Source organism: Alosa sapidissima, chromosome 3 (genome assembly GCF_018492685.1).
Source record: "Alosa sapidissima isolate fAloSap1 chromosome 3, fAloSap1.pri, whole genome shotgun sequence".
Classification (NCBI taxonomy): Eukaryota; Metazoa; Chordata; class Actinopteri; order Clupeiformes; family Clupeidae; genus Alosa; species Alosa sapidissima.
Window position 1 is genome coordinate 9,272,569 of NC_055959.1, and position 18,336 is coordinate 9,290,904.

Sequence of the window (18,336 nt, forward strand, 5' to 3'; positions counted from 1 at the left end):
ATAGGTTTTGATTTAATAGATATTAAATAATTTTCCGTTTGGGGAGTGAAACATTGTCTGCCAGAGGAAGAGTGATGGTTGCCTTTTAGTGCATTTCATTTAGGCCCCTTTTTTTCCAGTGTCGTATTAAAGAAAGAAAAAAAAAGCTTAAACGCTATCTGTGTGTTCCGTTTCCAGATCCTGAAGTGGCTCCAAAGGAGCATGAAAAGCCTGCTGACGTACCAGCCCCTCCGCCGGCCAAGGAGAAGGTTCTGGCGGCCCCGCGTCCTGGACCCGGCCCCCGGCCCGGTAGGAAGAGCCAGCCAGGAAGCGGTAGTGTCGCCAGCATGGCGTCCGCCATCTCGGCACAGCCAGGCGAGAGCCAGAAGAAGCCGGCAGGAGTCAAGCCCCTGGCCAAGGCGCGTCCGCCACAGTCGGTCTACAACACGCCGATCTACGGGAAAGTCCTCTCCGTTGACCTCTACAACGACCCGTCCACTTCCCTGGCCGTGTTCATGTCCGGGAAAGAGGCTGGCGCCGTGGGTGGCGGCAGCAGCATCGGGAAGGCGAAGCCGGCGAAGCGTCTGAGGAAGAGTGAGGAGCTGGCAGAGCCGGCACCTTTCGGCACTAAGGCCCAGAGGAAGCAGCCGCAGGCCGAGATCCTCATCAAGCTGGACCACGAGGGGGTCATGTCACCCAAGACCAAGAAGACCAAGGCGCTGATGTTGATGGAGGAGCAGAATCTATCCAAAAGGGAGAACAAGGCTGTTCTCGGGGTGGGCTACACCACAGTCACCAGCGCCACAAGCAACAACAATAACAACAACAACAACATCCCAAACAACACATCCACCACCTCCTCCCCAGCTCTCTCCACTACCGTTAACACCGGTGAGAAAAACAACAGCAAGCTCAAGACCACACCTGAAGCAGAAGCGCCAAAGGTAGAGGGTGGGTCCAGCTACGGAGTCCGAAAAGTGAGCTGTGGCAGCGATGGCCTGGTTAAAGTCAAGGGCTCTGGAGAGGTGGCGAAAGCAGGCGTGGACGAAGAGGAGTCTGCCAGCAGTAGCAGCAGCAGCAGCAGCAGCAGCTCGGAGTCTGAGCCCGAAGACGAGCGGTCCCCAGCCACCGCCGCTGCCGCCGTCGCCACTGCTGCCACCAAGAAGGATAAGGTGGTGTCGAAGGTGACCGCCACCCGCTGCTGCGAAGCAGGACACCAGCTCCAACAGCTCAAGGGCCTCCAGCCCCATCTCGTCCAACACCTCCAACTCGTCCAGTTCGTCCAGCAGCAGCTCCTCGTCCTCCGCCGGCTCCAACTCTTCCTCCTCGTCCTCCACCTCGTCCACCACCGATGATGAAGAGGAGGAGGAGGAGGAGGAAGAAGAGGAGGAGTCATGCAGCTCTGACGAGGAAGCAGCGGCCATCCCTCAGGCCTCCCTGGCCACGGCCATGGAAGTGGCCCCCCAGGAGGAGGACGACGAAGAGGAGGAGGAGGAGAAGCAGGAGGTGCCGGCCGAGGAGGCCCAGGCCCAGACCACCAAGGTCCGGAAACAGGAGCAGAGGGGTCAGGCCCAGTTGCCTCAGCAGCAGCAGAAACAGAAGGAGCCAAAGTCCCAGAAGCTCAAGCAGCAGGGGAGCGGCCGGCCCAAGAGGCGGGAAGGCATCCACCTGCCCACCACCAAGGAGCTGGCCAAGCGCCAGAGGCTGCCCTCGGTGGAGAACCGGCCCAAGATCTCCGCCTTCCTGCCGGCCCGCCAGCTCTGGAAGTGGTTTGGGAAGCCTACTCAGGTGAGAGGCCATTCACATATCTTTATCCCACCATCGACTGAGCGGAAAGAACTTTTAGGTAAAGGTGAAGGGGAACATTATCATATACCTGCACCCACAGCTAGCATATATTAGAGAATACGTTTAGAGTAAAAAGGAAATGGGAAATATTTTATGTCTGTATCTACATTAAGGGTCTCAAACTCCCGGCCTGCGGGCAACTTCCGGGCCGGGTCCGCCCCAATTCCGGCCCGTGACTTGATGTCAAAATAAAAATGTAATTCGGCTTTTGAGGGTATTTTTAATTGTGATTTACATGAAGTATACGCTCCTACACTACATCACGAGACAAACAGATTCATCCCAGTACAGGAGAGGCTTTGGCCACTAATTGGAATGATGGGCAAAGTGCAGTCATTGCGAATACGCAAGTAATTAGGGATTTTTTGTTTTTGTTGGCTCACTTTTACTCACGACATGCTATCTGGCGACGAGAGATTCCACTCATTATGCTAAGCTAAGCTAGCGGGGGCGCTGCCGGACTAAGACAATGCATGCACGCAAAAAGAGACAAAAATGTTTTTGCTCACTTATCTTACGCTAGGGGAGACTGTGAATAACCCAATTTCATAAAACGGTGACGTGTTCCTTTAAGTGTGCCTAGGGCTAATTTAATAATAATTTGTTAATGTAACACCATGAGAAGGACCTATAGGACCTATATTTGTGTAGAAGAACATATTCATATGAACAATATCGGCATATTGAATATTGGCAAAGAAAATCCGATGTGATGCTTCCTGTAGATTTGTCATAGGCCTCAGTGCTCATGGTTGTCTTTGTCTCTGCAGAGGCGTGGAATGAAGGGGAAAGCAAAGAAGCTGTTCTACAAGCGATAGTGCGCGGCAAGGAAATGATCCGCATCGGTGACTGCGCCGTGTTCCTCTCGGCCGGCAGGCCCAACCTGCCCTTCATCGGACACATCCAAGCGATGTGGGAGTCCTGGGGCAACAACATGGTGGTCCGCGTCAAATGGTTCTACCACCCCGAAGAGACCAACCCTGGCAAGAAGCTCAACGACAAGAGGTTAGCTTTTGATTTAATTTATTATTTTTGTCATATTTTTGCCATATCTTTTATGTGTGTGTGTGTTGCTGTGTGTGTGTTTAGAATTCAGTGCGAGTAAGGAGTGAGGTCTCACTGTATGGGTTCTGACTCTGAGTTATTCAGTGCATGTCCTCGGAGCATGCCGATGTCACTGTTTCCCAGTAGCCTGTGTGCACTGTGCATCTGTCATTGCCTGCTCAGGCCCCTGTTAACTTCTCTTGACAGAACTGGGATCAGATGTCTGGAAGGAGCCTTCCCCCAGCTCTGCAGGTATCCAACCAAAGGAAAGACTTCATGGAGGTGAGATTCTGCCCTTGTAGTGTCCATCTCGCACTTGCACAATAGCACATATACACACACTCGCTCTCACAAGCATGCACTCTTAGGCTCACACACTCTCCCACAAACATGTTTCTTTGTACTATAGAGAGATCTCTAACCCTACGTTGTTGTTTTTTCTCTCCCTCACAGCGAGCACTCTACCAGTCCTCACACATGATGAAAACGACGTGCAGACCATCTCCCACAAGTGTCTTGTGGTCAGCCTGGAGCAGTACGAGCAGATGATCAAGACCAAGAAATACCAGGACAGTGAGGACCTGTATTACGCTGGCGGGCACCTACGAGCCTACCACCGGCATGATCTTCAACACGGACGGCGTGCCCGTCATCTGCTGAGCCTTGGCTATTGATCCGTCTCTCTCTCTCTCTCTCTCTCTCTGACGTGACTCTTTCGTTCTGTCTGACCCGGGCCACTCACTCACACACTCTCTCTCTCTCTCTCTCTCTCTCTCTCTCGCTCTCTCTCTCAGTGCTCAAACCCCCGTACAGCTCACAGCAGCAGCGAGGAACGGGCGGGAAATGTACACAGATCTTTTACAAGGGCTGAGCAGGTGCTTTAACCGAGACATTACTTTTCAATCCCCCTCCCTGATCTGCGTAGAGCTTGGTGAGCAATAGTGTGTGAACGACATTGACGAGAGAGACAATAGAAAGGTGTTCGTGTACTGCCTTCTGTGGAGCGTTGAGCGAGGACACCGGAAATTATTTCACTGGATTTGACTGGTGGCTTTCGCCCCAAATTGGATGCCTTCAGACTTTATTTTTTGTTTTCAAAAAGACTTCCATTACACTTCGTTTTGGAGTCAGTGGCAGCTCACAATGTGTCTGTATTGAACCCAGGCCCAGGGAGGGGCTCGGGAGAACTAATTGGGAGGATATTTTTAACCCTGTTTAATGGAGCACAATCCGTTTCTGTTCAGACTTGGAGTATCTAACAAGGACAATGAAAGAAAGAAAAGCCGTTCAGCCTTTGGGAGAGTCTTTTCCGTTTGTCATTTTGGGGAAGGGAAGAAGGAAAAGTGTGAGTGTGTGTGCACACAGACGTGTCATCGAGATAGAGAGAGTGTGTGTGCACGCAGACGTGTCGTTGACATCGAGAGAGCGTGCGTGGGGAACGACATCTTCAAGAGTCAACTGCATCTGCACAGCTGAGTCCTCCTATGTCTCCAAACATCACCAGCACGACTCAAAATGGAGGTGACACTACTCCCATGGGACACGCTCTCCAGGGCCATGGGTGGCACAGACATGCGTGTGGACGGCGGCGGTGATGCTGGTGGAGGGGTGTTTGGCCGCCCACACACATCCGGGTGCTCGGGGAGCAGCCTGTAGAGAGCGTGATCCAAGCTGACAAGCCTCATCACGCGCGCTTCTCCGGTCAGCCATCGGAAGACAGACATGACATCTTTACCCAGGCCTCCATGTTGTCCGGTGACCTCTCTGTGACGCCATGGCGGAAATTCCCGAGGAGGCAGGGTGTGTGTGTGTGTGTGTGTGTGTGCGTGTGTGACATAATGGGACTGGACAGACACACCACTGTCCGCAGTCAGACGAGAGACTACAGTCCTCCGCGACTTGGATCTGTGCTAATGCTCCAGATTGTCCAATGAGATGGCAACGCCATTTTGAAAGGAGACAGGAGAAAAAAGAAAGGAGGGGAATGGAGGAGGAATTAAGATAGATACCCCTCTCTCTCTCTTCCATCACGCTCTCTCTATGTCTTTCCTCCCAACATAAGACCCACGCACAGGACCTTGAAGTTCAAGCCGTCTGCTCGAGATTTGGCTGGTGCTCCTCGCCACGCTGTTTATTCACTGGAAAGTGTGAGTCAATTTTCCTACGAGCTGCCCAAGAGATCTATACACAACATTTACACAAGCGTTTCCTGGAGTTCGCAAGACAGAACGCTTCTCTTGGACGAGTCCGCATCGTGCTGTTCAGAAGCAGAAGGGATCTCAGCGAAGCTTGTATACATTTTGTCTGTAAATACTCACATACACACACTGCTATATATAGTATAAAAAAAAAATATAAAAAATAGTAAAAAAAAAAAAAAAAAAAATATATATATATATATATAGCAGTGTGTGTACTATATATAGCATATATGTAGACAAAACACGTTTTATTTTCATGTACCATAGATTTATGTGAAATTAAATTTTTTAAAAAAGTAAAAGATGAAAAAAGCTTTAATAAACTGTGAACAAAATTCTAAAATGAGAGTGAAATAAAAGAAATCAGGAACTCCGAGTTTTAGGGTAAGATGTTACTGTAGCTAAACTCAGCTGCCCACTACAGGACTTTGGACATGTTGTAGTATTGCATACGTGTAACTTTATGGCTACAACTGAAACACAATGGGTTTGTAGAGTCAGTATTCAGCACCTACTCTAGTTGACAGTACTGCAGTTTTACAACAGAAAGCACTTAAGCTCTTCCCTTGGCCTTGTGTAAGACAGCCTTCCCTTGACAATCCCCCCCCCCCCCCCCCCCCCCCCCCGTGCAGGTGTGATGCGATAGGATATTGGATGTCGCAGCTGATGTCCATCGATATTGGATGTCGCAGCTGATGTCCATCGTGGACTCAAGTCAGGGAGGCTTTTTCACCCAGAGAGACACCAGATTAGGCACCTACGTACAGTATGTAATGTTCTTGTTACCGAGGCCTCCTGGCCCCAGCTGAAGGGTTGTACATAATTTCTCATTTCCTCTGGCTTCTCTTTGCTTGTTTGGTTGAGTTTTTTTACCCTTTGTTCCCTTCTTTGTTCCTTCTCAAGCAAACAAAAGAAAGCAATTACGTTGTATTCATAGAAGCACTTTGCGATAACTGACATGGCTCTTATGACATGAACAAAGAACAGAAAAAAACAAATCAGTGGCACGATAGTGGCTGTGAGTGTAAGTCTAGAAGCTTCTGGCGTTTTTCTTTTTTTCTTTCACCTGTGCACATTCAACAGCACTTCTATCCATTTTCACCACGGCAACTAAGCTTATTCTGGTCTGTGCATTTGTGTGGTGCTCTTACTAGCCTTAACCTTGGTCCCTGTTGGCGACTGTGCAGTGTTTTTTAAAATATGTTGTTGAATGTTGCTCATTGTGAATAGTGCCCATCGATTTTAATATTGTATTCCAAAGAACTGGCCATTCATCACCATAGGCCCTTGAATGCTGTAAGGACCAGGCTATTTATTTGCTGCTTAACTAGTCAAGACCAATCAAATGTATTTTTGATGTTTTTTTTTGTTGGGGGGGGGGGGGGGGTCCGATGTCAAATACTTTTTCTCAGCATGGAGAGCTCTTTATTTTCTAAACTATGTTGATTGTTCTGGTTTATTTCCTAAGTAATCCATTGCATATTTGTGCCTAATGTTCTAGTAGTGGAAAAGAGGAAGTTGAATGTTGATTTTTTTTTTTTTTGTAATACTATACGTCCAGTTAAACTGGGTATGTTTCATGTAAATGTGCCTGGTGAATGGTGAATAATGTTTTTTTTTTGTTTTCTGATTGAAATGTACAAAGCCCAATAGCACGATGGTTTTCCAAAAATAATAAGATGGCTGCCATTTTCTCAAAGATGATGTGCAGAACTGGTTCTAGCTTAATTAAGAGGCTACATTTTGTTTTTATATCTGTTTGTTTACCTTTTGTTTGTAAACATCAGCCATAGTCATAGTTTAGCATGACTTTCTGTAGCCAAACATCTCCAATGCCACATTCTTTGCTACCTCCCTGTAAAATTGAGCATTTTCACACTTCCCATTGATCACGTCTGGTCCGTCTGAATTCCCCCATACTGCTTTCACTGTTTTTGTAAGCATGGAGGCCACACATTCTCTTTCATCATCACTGAATGTTGTGCTTTGAATGTCAACCCTGCCCTTAAAACTGTTGCCATACATATCCAATTGATTTTTCACATTTTTCCTTTTTTTTTTTTATTATTATTATTTGTTTAGAGTTTGTTTGGAGAGAAGGCAAAAAGGGAACTGACACTAGTTACATGCAGTCCAGTAACTGGAGCTGGTGTCATCATCCTCAGTATTTCTAAACTTTATATTGTAGAAATAGGTTGACACTATATGTATGTAGAGTGTGTAGGTAGATATGAGTTAAGGAGTCTGAAATATCTTTTACACTTGTTTCACATGCTGGTTGCCCAGTCTCTCTTAAAGAGATGATTCCTTGTTGATATTCAATAGGTTTTTAACATGTTTCTTGAACATGTTAAGCGTTATATGTTGTTTTGATGTAGAGTATATAGTATACACATTCTTTCTGTACAACTGGCTTGGTACATTTTTAAGTCTTGTGAAATGGACCCAAAGCCGCCTTGAATGGTGCCAAATAACCCATCAATTCAGAATCTAATGCCACGGCAATCAAATTCCCATTATCTAACACCATTTAAACTTTGTGTCCAAGTTGGGTTTTCACAAGGTATTTATGTATATTGAACTGTTTGATGTATAGTGTGTGCCCCTCCGGAAAAAAAGTTTACTGAGATGAGTTGACGAAAAGCACTTTTTGACACATTTTTGTATGCACATGTGTAAGCTAAAGCAATGATGAGCAGAACAATCAAAGCAATCACAAATATGTATTTTGCCTGTTTTGCCCTTTCACAGTTGTAGTCACTTTGGTGTATAAACACTTATCTGGGCCACTCATTTTCCCTAGACCCTCACCCAGACCCAATATAACCTTTACCATGAGTGTGAAACAGCGACCTCTGCTGGTCATTAGGCTTATGGGCATGGCATAATGGCCCCCCTCAGACTGGCCTTGAATGATAACACTGAATCCCCCTGAAACAAGAACACATATCGAATGAACGGAGTCTAGCTGGTGGACGATACACTAAATGTCACGATCATCTTAACATTCTCATGCCGGTCCTGTGTGTGTGTGTGTGTATGTGTATATATATGTATATATGTATGTATGTATATATATATATATATATATATATATATATATATATATATATATATATATCGTAAACTCCCATATAAAGGCAGAGTGCAGGTTTAATATTATAGTCAATGGATGGCAGCGTTAATGTTTATGCACTGGCTTATGAGAGACACTCACCGGTATTGCTAGTGGAGAACTCGTTTGTCACTCTCTGAATGGTGTTTTATTTATATTGGGATTCAAGTCCGCTCTGTTTCTCTTACTTCCTTATGTTCTTTTCCTTTTTTTATTGAGGTCCTGTTAATTTTTTATTTTTTTTGGTGATCATATCCCCCCCCCCCCTCTCAGAACAATTGTCCTACATGCTTTATGTGCAATACTGCTGAAATTGGTTTCTGTGAGGTAGCTGCTAGTGATGGATAGAAAGTGTTAATGTGTGTGGGAGGAGAAGAGCGAGTGTAAGCGAGGAGGATGCAGTCTGGAGGCTGGTCCTTCACTGGTCTTTGCTAGTCCCTCTGCATCAGTTAGGTCCTGTTACAAATTTAAAAGAAAAAAAAAGATTATTTTGACATTTTAAAAAGCATCAAGGTTTTGTAAATGGTCCTTAATGTGAGAGGGGGAGACAACTATGAATATACTTTGTACACACATTTAATCTTGTAAAAAAAAGGAAAGAATAATTTTTTTAAAAATCTGAAAACATACATAAACTATGGCTGTTTTACCTGTGTGTAGTTCACATAATTGTTTTTTAACAGCTGCATCCAGTTTTATCTGTGTTTTCTTTTAGATTCTTTTCAATATTTTCTAGTTCAACAATAAACAGATAAAACACTATATCTGTCTGATGGTTTCACATTTTTTCTCTTTACTGTTATCATGAATCTGTCTTGCATGGTTCACCCCAATCACAGTTTAATCTAAGGTTTTTTCTTACAAATAACATTGTCATCAGTTTGTACAACAACCCCTTCATTCATTCCACAAAGACTCAACGTAAGTCACATGTTGTGTTGCCGGACTATTGAAGGGTTCATGGTTTCCTTCGAGGCGGCTATGCAAAGCTCTAATGCTGCTCTAGGCACAATCTAGTGAAACTAACTAGTAATTTCCAAGAGAACACACCACCTCCCAATTCAGGGAAATAGAAGGGGCTGTTTCTCTCTGGTGATGACCCATGACGCACAAAAAGAGCTGTGTGTAGATAGCTGGTGTACCCTTGCAGGTAAACTCTACAAGCCTGTAGGGACGGGTGTTATTACAACTGATGAGGTTTTTATAGCACCTGTCATTGGCCATGTAACTACCCTCTCACAACACATTAAAGAGAGTGAAGAGGAATGCCCTGGGTCCTAGTGCTCCACAGGTAATGAGTATTGAAGTAGTGGTGCAATTCAGCCAGCCTGAGAGGCAGAACCAAAATGGAAGGGAGAGACGTACACGTGTTTGAGCAGTAGGCCGAGGAAGCATCTTTGAACACATCCATCATTACTTCAGAATGCCAGTGAAGTCACATAATATGATAGAACAACATTATGTCGGTGTTAGGACCATAATTTCTCCAAATGCAATCTGTCTAAGATGAATGAAAAGTGGTGTTCCATTTGCTTTTATATTGTTTTGGGTCTATACATCAGGCGGATGGACTATATAAATGACTTTTTGTGTTCTAAAGAGAATTTAGAGTACAATAACAGACAGGCCAAGGCCATTTGTTCCATAAGCATTATTAATTCTGGTCTGCTCTAAGCTCTGTATTAGCTGTTATACAACCGTTCAGAAGGATGGCGATATACACACACACACACACACACACATAAATCATGGTCATATTTTTGCCTGTAGGTTGCCAAGCAGCCAGGGGTGGAGGTTAGGAAGGACATTCTTGCAGATGTGAATCATGGGAAATGATGAGGTCAGACTTTTAGGTTTCGTCGAATATGAATAGTTTCAGGGACAACATTTTATCTGTTATGATGTTTTAAAAAGAAACAACAAAGCTATTCATACTGAACTGTGTGCAATTATTTTTTGGACCCTCTCTAGGTCACAGAAGCTGTACTTATTTCTTGATTAGAATGTTGAGTGATTGGTCTGAGTTTCTTTGGGATTTTGTGTAGCTTTCCTCAAAAACCTACCTTGGCCAGCTTATTAAGGATAAAGGGGAAATTCATTCTGCAATTCAGCTGTCCACAGGAATCATGTTTGCCATCATGACCCCCCTCCCCCTCCTTCCCCATTAATTGCACCTTGAGGTGAAAATCAATCATCCCCCTGCCAAATGGTTGCCAAACAAGCTTCTTGTGTCAATGTACACAATTTAATACACCCCACCAGACTTACCCCAGGCACAAGTAGAGAGAGAGAGAGTGCAGAAGTGTTAACAAAATGACCAGGCCTTTGTGTGACTAGCTTGACAGAACAGTCCTTGTCAAAAAGAGCCCAATTGCTGAATGTGAAAGAGCATATTTGTTCGCTCACTTCAGACTAGTAACCGTTTGATTACAGATTCAGGTTCTCAAGCAAATGTCTCTCTCGCGCTCTCTCTCCATTGTCGGCTGAATCAACTTTTTAAATGCATACCCAATGAGATTAGATTTGATAAAGTCTCTCTCTTTCTCTTTTGATGGAATAGCATTTGCATAAATTAATCTAATGGCAGCACCTCTTAAATTTATTACTGACATAATGTATCCTGCCTATTCAGCTCAACTTCATCCATCATAAAATCCACGTATTAGAAATGAGTACTAAGGAACATTTACGATTAATATATAGGATCAGTCATAAGATAATAATGCCTTTAAAATAGATTCACACAGCTGTTTCACTGTGAGGCTCTCAGCGATGAATTGGGTGTCTATTTTTGAGATTCAGTTTGTGCAGGGCTACATTGAACCATTTGTCCTCAAAGGCATCTTTTGTTTGCAATGAACTAAAACAGGCTGAAAATATTTCATTTGGGTGGAATGCACAGCTTCTCCTTGGCAAAGGTTGTGCAGCACATTTTGAAGACATGTTGCAATCCATTTTGCACCACCACAGATATGTTTGACTTGCGTGCTTTGATGTTATTCACTGACTCAGAAGAGGTTCAAACGCACCAACACTCCTGGGCATGAAGAGCTTTCATGTCACTGCCAATCATTAATACCAAAGGGCCACAGCACAAGGAGCCGCTGGTTTTGAACACCCCATTCTCTCATGCAGGGACCCACAGTCACCTATAACATGCTCATCCCCGGAGAAACACCCAGTAAAGTTGCCCAATTACATCTCCCCTTAAGCGACTCACTCCTTGTGTGGATGCACACTAAAATATAGGCTAATCCTTGGAAAATGCCTTTGAATTTTTCATGCTTGTGCTTTGGTCGGGAAGCATTCCCAATAAAAAAGTAAATATTCATGGTCGCCATACAATTTGAAAATGATTCCGGATGTGTCATCTCTAAATGATCCTGGAATTACATGTGAATGCAAAATAAGGTGGGAGCTGTGCTGTGCGGCAGAAGCCTCTTGAGCTGGGTAATGTGCCCCTGCTAATCAAAAGCACCCACTGAGTAGCAAAACGACATCAGCCAACAAGATGTATTTGCTCAGGGGAAGCACATATTTATACATGCTGCACCTACTCACATTAGATGGAGCGAGCGAAAGAGTGTGTGTGTGAGACTTTGAAGACTGTTTTGAAGAGTGATGCTGTTTCTCTAAAAGGGAGTGGCATAGTACCGTCAATGTTCATGAAAGCAATTAATACCTCCGGTAAACACTCTCTTGTAGCCATGTTCAGATGACTTTGTTTCGCTTCTCCCCCTTCGCTCCCCTGTGCTATCTTAGCGTAGCTGCCCTCGCACTACGGCCCGCTGCATCATTATGCTAATGATACAGAAATAGAAGGGGAGCCATGTAATATTCATGGACGTCCATCTTGACAAATGATGCGGGAGTTATACAGGTGGAAATGCACGTTTAACGAAATGGAGCGCAGAACAATTAAATTCTGCGCTCTGATAGGATGTAGAGGAAGGGGGTGGAATTCTTCTACTTCCCATACTAGACTGGGTATTTTTCTCTCTCTTTGGTAGTTTGACTCTAATGGGTCTCATTCTTTCTCTGACTCCCTCTCATTCTCTCTGGATCTTATTAAGCCGAAGGCCTTTTTAGACACTCATATAGTTCTGTGTAACAGATGTGGATGTGCTCGTCTTCTCCTTGGGTATCTCTACAGTGCTGCTTTAGCTATTCAGATCTTGCAGATGGACATCAGGACCTGTGAATATTTGAGGCAAATGTATTGCACCAATGTTATGACTAAACTTGCAGCTCTATTGTATTGTATCTCATGACCAAAACAGGAACCCATTTTATGTCCTAATTTACCATGACATCATCATCCCCATTTTGAAATGCTCTCTTTGGGCTTGTTACATTGCACAGTGTCCTTCTATTTCACACCTGTGCATACTTCACTGATTTTTATTGGCCATGAAAATGATTGCTGATCAAAACAAGCCTTCTCTGGCAGGCATACATCTCATCAAATGCATCTCATCAAGCGAGATTGAAAATGCTCTAACGCTGAAATGATGGCCTGTGTGGCGGAGAGGGACTTGTTTTCCCGACGACACCATTATTTGACCCTCTGGGCTCCTCCAAAACATGAGATGTTTTGCTTAAGCAATCGCAGGAAGATGGAGTGAGTGGCCCACCCACTCTCTCTCTCTCTCTCTCTCTCTCTCTCTCTCTCTCTCTCTCTCTCTCTCTCTCTCTCTCTCTCTCTCCCTCCCTCCCTCCATCCCTCCCATGGTCCTCGCTTGCTTTCTGGCATTCTTTCAGGTCCACTTTTCGTCCTTCTGTCCCTTATTGCTTCCCCATGAGGGCAGCCGGGGCTGCACCGCGCCGCCACGGGGCCTCCCTGTCACGACTTCGAGGGGGTCCCCCAAAGCCTGGACTCTGTCACAGCCCATATTCCTCGGCCTGTCAGGAACCCCCAGGATTTATTGGCTGGGGCCTCGGCACTGACCACAGCAGGCACGAGGCACAGTGCCTCTGCCTTGTGTTGTGACTGACCACATCCACCGCTCCTCTCATCACGTCTCTCGTGCAGCACTGCCGAGCCCTGGAGAGCCCAACGGGGAGAGGTCCCAATTTACATGGCGACCTCGAGGGAAAGTTCAATCAGCACCCTGTCATTAAGGCAATCTGAGGGTGTGAAACCGCACGGAGAAGACATGAAAAGGACAGAGAATGATAGAAATAGACAGACACAGAGAGAGAGAGAGAGAGGGAGAGATAGAGAGTGTAAAGAAAGACAGAGTATACTGTATATGCGTGTGTAATGGCCCCTTACTTCTCACTGGAGACCCATTTACCTTGTTGTTCCAATATCCTACATCCTTTGGTACATTAGCAGCATGACCATCCTCCTCTCCTTTCCTCTCCCTCACAGCTGTCGTAGCGTCTCAAAGAACTCACTGCGGGAGAAACCAGACACCTGGCTGCATCGCTAACACTTGCAGTGTGTCATCTCAAGTATATTGGCAGTCAGAATGAAAAATGCTGTGGCATCGCTTGAAAGCCATAAAGGACCTCTTCTATGGGCCATTTAGGCGGTTAAGAAATGATGTGAGGATCCTGTGATGAAATGAATATGGCTTTTACTGTCAGACTTTCAAAAAGAGTGGCCTCGGTTTGAGGGGAGGCAGCCACGGTGGATTTCAGTCGACACGGAATCAGTACATTTTACTCTCAATAATTGACCTTATCTCTGGACTTCATAATGAAATCTGCAGTGAAGCGGCAGCGGTTTTCTTCTCTCTCTCTTTCTCACAGCAGACCAGGGAATTCATATTTGCTTTGCATTCGCCTGTGCCATCGATATACGGACAATTTGTCCATGGTGATAACCTCACCGTATTCATCTCTTTGTGACACATAAGGACATTTGTTCCACAGTGATTTAACCAGGGCTATGTGAGATCTCAGCACCCAGCGCTGTGCGCAAGATGACACTGGTCTGCCTCGAAGTGATAAGCGCATCTCACACTACCCCCCCCCCCCCTCCCACACACACACACATACACACATCCGTCACTGCTGTTTTAGCTGCATATAATCGTATTAATGTCATGCACTGCACACTAAACTAATTTCCCAGCATTAATATGTATTAGGCATCTGGACGAGCTCTTGTGTTGAATTTGAATAGCGAGATGACAAAAACAAGGCAGCGTGCCAGTCAGGGGTGACGTATGGAGGAGAAAGGAGGAAGAGAAAAGCCAGAGGTACCGCTCAGCACTTTTCTTCCAGGTGTGTGGGCGTGTGTGTGTGTGTGTGTGTCTTCGCGTGTGTGTGTGTTCGTGTGCCCGTGTGTGCGCACGTGTGTGTGTGTGTGTGTGTGTGTGTGTGTGTGTGTGTGTGTGTGTGCACGACGCGGGCACATCTGAGAGAAGTGAAGGTAGCGCTTAGGAGGAGAGGCAGGTGATTGCAGCAGTTTGATCAAGCCCCATTATGTTCTCCAAAATGAGCACCTTAAACCCCTGCCGAGCGCTCAGGCCTGGAGATTGGCAATGCGCTGAGCTTGGAGTGGGAGAAAATAGAACTATCACACAAGAGGAAGAGGAAGAGGAGGTGGAGTAGAGGTGGAGGCAGTGGAGGACTGGACCCCCACTTTCTCTCTCTCTCTCCCTCTCTCTCTCCCTCTCTCTCTCCCTCTCTCTCTCTCTCCCTCTCTCTCTCTCTTTCTCCGCCTCTCCCTCACTTTCTCTTATCTGGCCTTGTCAGGGAAAGGCTAACAAATGACCAGTGATCTGTGTGAAAATTAGCGATTGGGTCACCTCCTCGCCGCGGTGGCCATGGGGAGGTGACAGACAGAGGTGCTAATAGAGGGCCCTCGCCCTCCTGTGTCCAAGCGCTGGTGTCAGCTGGGCCTGACCAGCTCCTGATGGCCAATCTCACCAGGGGACGCGAGGGCCAAGGGAGGGGACTGGGAGGGGGGCAGTTTGCTTAGCTTGTAATTCTTGTGTCCAAATGGCCTGCAGATGAAGCAGTCGTTCAGAACCTCAAAACAAAGGGCCAGGTTGGTTGGTGATCACTCTGACTGGATGTCCGAGTGTCCTTGAGCAAGATGCTCATGTACACGCTGTTCCCAAGAACAGGCAGCCTGTAACATTGGTGAATTAACTATGGAGCTCTGAATGAACTGTGTTGAGTACTGTGCTGTAATCTTGGTTGAGTAGAAAAGTGCAATTACCATCCATTTACAGGCAGCCACATTTACCGAACATGACAAGAAAAATTCAACACTTATTCGTATGAGCTGTGCTGTTAAGACAGGAATACATTGATGTTCCTCTAGACATTCACCAGACACTGCAGTCCTTGCTAGAAAAAAAGATGATGATTAGACCAAATGGTCATAGGATTAAAATAAGTAGGGCATAAAAGGCTGACATCATCGTTAATTGAATTGCACTTGACAATCTTCCATGATGAGGTAAAACTAATAAAAAAGTAATGTGTCTTCAATGAGCAATTTCCAGTGCCGATCTCCTATTACCATCCTCAGCCCGAAGGGGTCGTGGGCCATATGGGCCCCCAAACCACATTTGCCCAATCCACTCAGGCTGACAACCTCGCGCTGCTACCAAGTATGGGTCCGGACGCGCTTCTGACCCGCAATGGGAAAGGGGCGAAGGCACTGTGGTTTCTGGAGTGTTCCGCAAACATTAGGAGAGTGAGAAGGAGGAGAGAGAGGAGGCTATGAGAGCTCCTATTTTAGTAGTCTTGGCAAAGGCTGATGGAAAACATAGTTTCTCTGGAGTGCGTAATCATTTGGTTTCCATTCCTGTGATGTTTTCTAGGCCATTCCGTACTGACCTTTCAATAACTCCTGTCTGGTGCTCTGAATGGTGTCCTTTCTTGGCTGAATCATTTCTTTGTGCATGCACTCTCTGCGTTGTATGGGCGGAGCTTCTGCTGTAACCCCCTGAATTGAATAATGCACAGCGAATGAAAATTCAACCAAAAGCATGTGTCCCTTGAAGGAACACACCATATGCTTTGGCAAACAGTTTTAATGTCCATCTGGTTTCAGTGTCTCTATTTTCATTGATGGCACCTCTATGGAACATGCCAGAAAAAATCCTCATCCTCTTCCCCTGCAGGTGATGGAGCGTAGGCCATCAATAACACATTTTAGACATGCGGTTGGTTCTCACTGGAAAAATCTGTAAGTGGTCATGAATTTTAATTTAAAGAAACTCCCCCAATACCGCTTCACCCAGTGGAGAACTTGCCAACTGTGTGTGGCATAAAGAAATGCTGAGAGAACATTTCAGCAAGTCATTAATGCAAAGATTTCAGCCTGACTGAGGCACTGAATAAACATGCAAATGAAAGTTGGGCCAATATTAAAAAACCCCATCTCAAGTAGCTTCGTACCAAATCCTTCAAAGTCTTCCCAACACACACACACACACACACACACAGACAATCACACAGTTATGCTTACCGACAAACACACACCCTAACCTCCAATGGATCCGGCATGCCTCATACATCAACATGCAGTCCCTTTACGCCATTGTAAAGATAACCTGAGGGGGTATTGATTCTAGCCAAAATCTGACAGAGAAATGGGGGAAGAGACAGACAGACAGACAGACAGACAGAGTGAGAAACAGAGGATAGAGAAAAAAAGAGACTGACAGAAAAAAAAACAGAGAAAAGAGAGAAAATGGGGTGATGGAGGGATGTGTGTGTGTGTGGGGGGGGGGGGGGTCTGGAGGAGCGTGAGGCCCCAGAGGGCCAGGTGTGCTCAGCCTGAAGGGGCTGACAGACAGGCTGCTGACGGCCCCACTGGACACCCTCAGCTCCGGGCGCAGCCAAGCCTCCAGCTGCCTTCCAATCAAACACCCCAGCCCCCCCCCACACACACACACACACACACACACACACACACACATACACACACACACACACACACACACACACAAAGCTCCCCCTTCCTTCAACATCTCAACACACACATGCATGAATACACACACACACACACTTATGAGCCACAAACATGAACAAAGCATTTTGCACACACATACATGTTAGTATGCATGTATGCAACTCATGTAATCTATATTTTTTAAATATTCTCTCTCTCACACATACATACACACACACACACACACACACACACATTTACACTTTTTCACACACACTACTCTATGCATGGCCATATACTACATATGTATTTGTGCACACACACACACACATCTCTCTCTCTCTCTCTCTCACACACACACACTGTTCCCTGAGCTTTGGAAAGAACAGCAGTGGTGAAGAGGGAGCTGTCATCAGATGCCTCCAGCTTCCTTTATCTGACAGAATAAAACAGAGCTAGCACACTGTAAACACACCTGAGGGGCTGGTGCTTTTTAAGGCCTGAGTTTGTGTGTGTGTGTTTGGTTGGGGGGGGTCTGTGTGTGGTGTGTATGTGTGTGTCTAAGGTGAGTCTTCAAAAGAAAAGGTGTTGAAAGTGGTAAAGTACGGCGTCTAATGATATAATGACAGATGTGAGGAGGGGTGCGAAACACAGAAGCCTGTTCCTCTGCTGTTTCACCTGCCTTCTCCATCCGTTTGGCTGCTGAGCCTGAATTAGCCTTTCTGCTAGACTCACACTCACACAGTGCAACAGTAACACACCTAACACACCTAAAACTCACACAACCACAAGCATTTTTCTCCTCTATATGGATTTGCATTCACTTTTTCCAAATCTTCCACCCTCAGCTGTGACAGGTATAGCAGGCAAGGCATTTTTTCCAAATGTTTTCTTTATTGTTTTTTTTTCTCTCTCACATAACCCATTCTGTAATTTGCAGGAGTGGGCTGAGTCCCCATCCAGATCAATACGTTCAGCGATTCCACGGATGGTGCACGCGAGAGTGACGGAGACGTAGAGCGGTCCCTCTGGGCTCATTAACTGTTGTCTTCTCTCCGCCATTTCCATCTCTGTGTTTGTCTCCACAAGACTGATTGACTAAAGCCTGAAAAGCAAAGCATCTTGAGAGCAGCAGGAGGTCTGGGAGTGCAGATACTATGTGTATATAGCGGCGCATTGTTTGTGGTGAATAACAAGCCACTGTTTCAGTGTTGTGTAATGGAAATGAGACACGACAAGGTGACGCCAGTGTTTTATTAGGATGGATCTGGCATATGCTTTTTTAA

General features: G+C 45.8%; 1 protein-coding gene across 1 annotated transcript in view; it reads left to right on the forward strand.

Moving 5' to 3' along the window:
* Positions 1–4,722, forward strand: part of tnrc18 (trinucleotide repeat containing 18) — a 67,023-nt gene extending 62,301 nt beyond the window's left edge. The window contains 8 exon segments of the mRNA XM_042085015.1: positions 178–1,154; positions 1,189–1,767; positions 2,598–2,637; positions 2,640–2,831; positions 3,077–3,153; positions 3,325–3,346; positions 3,349–3,461; positions 3,463–4,722. Of these exon segments, the coding sequence (XP_041940949.1) occupies positions 178–1,154; positions 1,189–1,767; positions 2,598–2,637; positions 2,640–2,831; positions 3,077–3,153; positions 3,325–3,346; positions 3,349–3,461; positions 3,463–3,531 (2,069 nt within the window). The 3' untranslated portion in view covers positions 3,532–4,722.
* Positions 4,723–18,336: the final 13,614 nt, after the last annotated feature.